Source organism: Pundamilia nyererei, unplaced genomic scaffold (assembly GCF_000239375.1).
Source record: "Pundamilia nyererei isolate P.nyererei 1_Seehausen unplaced genomic scaffold, PunNye1.0 scaffold00154, whole genome shotgun sequence".
Taxonomy (NCBI): domain Eukaryota; kingdom Metazoa; phylum Chordata; class Actinopteri; order Cichliformes; family Cichlidae; genus Pundamilia; species Pundamilia nyererei.
Genome location: NW_005187555.1, coordinates 916,213 through 919,184, shown reverse-complemented (window position 1 = coordinate 919,184; position 2,972 = coordinate 916,213). Strand labels below are relative to the sequence as shown.

The 2,972-nt window shown below is 45.1% G+C and overlaps 1 protein-coding gene across 1 annotated transcript in view; it reads left to right on the top strand.

Moving 5' to 3' along the window:
* Positions 1 to 451: 451 nt before the first annotated feature.
* Positions 452 to 2,972, top strand: part of itga11b (integrin, alpha 11b) — a 36,993-nt gene continuing 34,472 nt past the window's right edge. Inside the window, exon 1 of the mRNA XM_005745105.1 lies at positions 452 to 551. Coding sequence (XP_005745162.1) covers positions 503 to 551 — 49 coding nt within the window. The 5' untranslated portion in view covers positions 452 to 502. The remainder of the gene's footprint in view (positions 552 to 2,972) is intronic.

Below are 2,972 nucleotides of genomic sequence, written 5' to 3'. Positions count from 1 at the left end.
CGTCATGGTGACTATGTCCATCTTTTATATACAGTTTTTGGAGCCTGGAGTGGGCGTGAGAGGAACTGCAGGCTTTGTGTAGCTTTTTTTGTTAGCAGGTTTGAAACAAAACAATTCAAAATGATCAAGTGCGCTTATGGACACGTGTACTTACAGATGTATTTAAGACTGCACCGCTCTGTGGTTGGATGCACTTCCTGACTGTTTATCCATTATCCCGGTGCTCCCGGGGAGTTTTGGGCAGATGTTCACATCTGGGCTTCAGCACCGTGTGGAATCACAGACTCACATGGAGGCATTTCCTGTTTGTGCAGCGACTGAGACATTAAAGCTCCTGCTGTGAAAAGAAAAGGTGACCTTTAAGAGGCTCTTTAAAAAATCAGACACATGAGGCAGGAGGAGGTGCATTTACTCCTCCTCCTCCTCTCTTCTTCACACATCAGAGCAGCAGAGCCGGGACTCACTCACTCACACTCTGTTTATTTCTCTCTCAGACGCACTCATGGATTATCACCACCTTCTGCTGCTGTGGACCTACAGCTTCCTGCCAGGTGAGCGATGCAACAGGTAACACAGAGCAGGTCAGAGAGGTCACATCAGACAGGTGCTGCTGATGGTCCACCAGCAAGATGAGGACTTTGAGTCCAGGTCCAAAATCTGGACAGAAAGCTTTTGGATGTGGACTGTTTCCTCTTTGAAACTGCAGACGGGCTGCAGCTCCTTCAACATCTGGACTTTTCTTTCTCTTCCCAAAATTCATTTCGCTCTGGTTTGTTAAAAGTTCTTAGATCCTGACATTTATCAGCCTCTGTGAGACTTTCTAACATTTTCGAGAGACAGTGAGCCTTCGTGGGCATGAGTGCACACAGATCCTTTTTGTTTAGTGCAGGTGTTCATAGTTTAACAATATGCCTTCTGCGGTCCTGAAGAGACCCGCATGCGCAGATGAGGCAAAACAAGGACGTCACATGCAGCTCTCCGACGGCAGGCTTGTGTTTTGCTGCTGAGGCGCAGCAGAGAGTTCCCAGATGAGAAGGAAGATTTTAAATTGGAGTAATGGCTGCTTCAGACACTCAGGTGTGTGGAGAGCAGTGTGCAAAAGTGGATGTAGCCGGCCGACTGTGGTTTCTGGCTCAAGCTCCTTAATGCGAACTTCAAACTTTAATAGAGTTGGTGTGAAGTTTGTGTGTCAGGCTGCAAACATGTTTATTTCTGCTGTAACGTTTTAACCCTCTCCAGGCAGACGTTGCAGATTTGCAACAGTTAAAAACTAACAACCTGATCACCCCACATACATATTTTATGAGTTTTTTTACTCAGAAGTACCACTGCAGGACTTGGTTGTGCATTAGCAACAAAAAACTTAATTTGAGCCTGAGAGGGTTAACACAGAAGTCTATGGGGACTGACTCACTGCTGCCTCTGCTGGACGTCAGAGGAACTGCAGAGTCTTTAAAGATCGAGGCCTCAGAGAGGATGTTCAAGAGGTTTATGTTGGTTTTGCATTTAACTTGGTGAAGACAGGGAGCGCTGAAGCTTCACCAACAACTTTCAGACTAAACTGGAATATTCCAAAATCCATTAAAAAGGTGCCATGCTTATTTATCATGGTAAAAAATGACCTGATGGTTTACAAGGCAAGAATTCCCAGGTAAAAAGACCCAAATGAAACCCAGGTGTTTCAGTCCAGGCTGGGCGGTCCATCAGGCTAAGCGGGAGTGCGAGGAAAAGAAAACTGAGCGAGCAGGAAGCAGCATCCCTGCTGTGCAGAGTGATCAGCTGACCACCTGTGTGGGAAAACAACAAAGGCAGGAAGCTGAGCGCAGTAAGAGGTAAACGGAGTAACTTCAAAATAAAACAGGAAATAACAGGAACATCATTTGATTTTGTGACATCTGTTGGAAAGCATGCGAGGCCGTGTTGGCGCTGCTGATGTCTCCATCCTCTGCAGCACTGCAGTGTAGGATTACAGACTGGCCCTCCTCAGTCCCAGCGGACGGTCGCAGGAACCATTTTTCCTGATTTCTTCTGTTTAAACTGTTTCCTCACACTGAAGCCGTCCCTCTCCTCTCTTTATTGCATCAGTGCAGTTTGGTGTGATGGCTGGAGGATCAGGCTGTTGTCCCCGGAGGTTCGGCGGTCTGCAGGGTGATGAGGTTTTCTGCAGGATGTCAGAGGATAAAACGATTTAACAGCACGCCGTGGCTTTTAGGCAGATCGTTACGCTCGCTGTTGTTGCTCCTCAGTTTGTGGTTGGTTGCACCAAACAGGAAGTCATTAGTTACCACACCCTCCTCGACAGGTGCTCTGAGAACTCGTTCCTGTGCTGTTTGAATCTGATTTCACCTCATTTGCAAAACGATTAACCTGCCGCTCAGAGCTGTCTCTACACCAGCGTTCTAATGTTCCACGTGTCTGAGCGAACGCACAAACTCCCTGAGCGTCCCGTGGACCACTGTGAGCGACAGTAGACGTGTGCACTGTGGTCACGCCAGCATCCAAGTTACATGTTTACTAAAGTAATCAAATTACAGCATTTACATTTATGTTAGACGACTTTTAACTGCTTCAGCCCACTTACAATGAAAACTTAAACAATCTTGTTCATGTGCAGCATGTTAACACTGTTGGAAGCAAAAATAACCTGAACTCCAATTTTGAAAACACAACTTTATTTTTATTTTTTTTTTTTTTGCTCTGACTGTATTGTGAGTCTGTGGTCTGGGAGAGAGTCTGTAACTCTGTCTGCAACATACAGTAAATAATGACCAATGTTGGGCAATTAAGTATTTAGTTACTTCTTCAAAAAAGTTACTGAGTTTTGCAAACAACAAAGTTTTGCAGCTGTTTACCTGAAAATGCAGCCAAGACGTTTTTAAACAAACATTTCAAACTATTTACAGAACAATCAGCTGCTCTGCATCAAATCTGATGCCACACAAATAATTTGTGTCACAAAAAATAATTTGTGT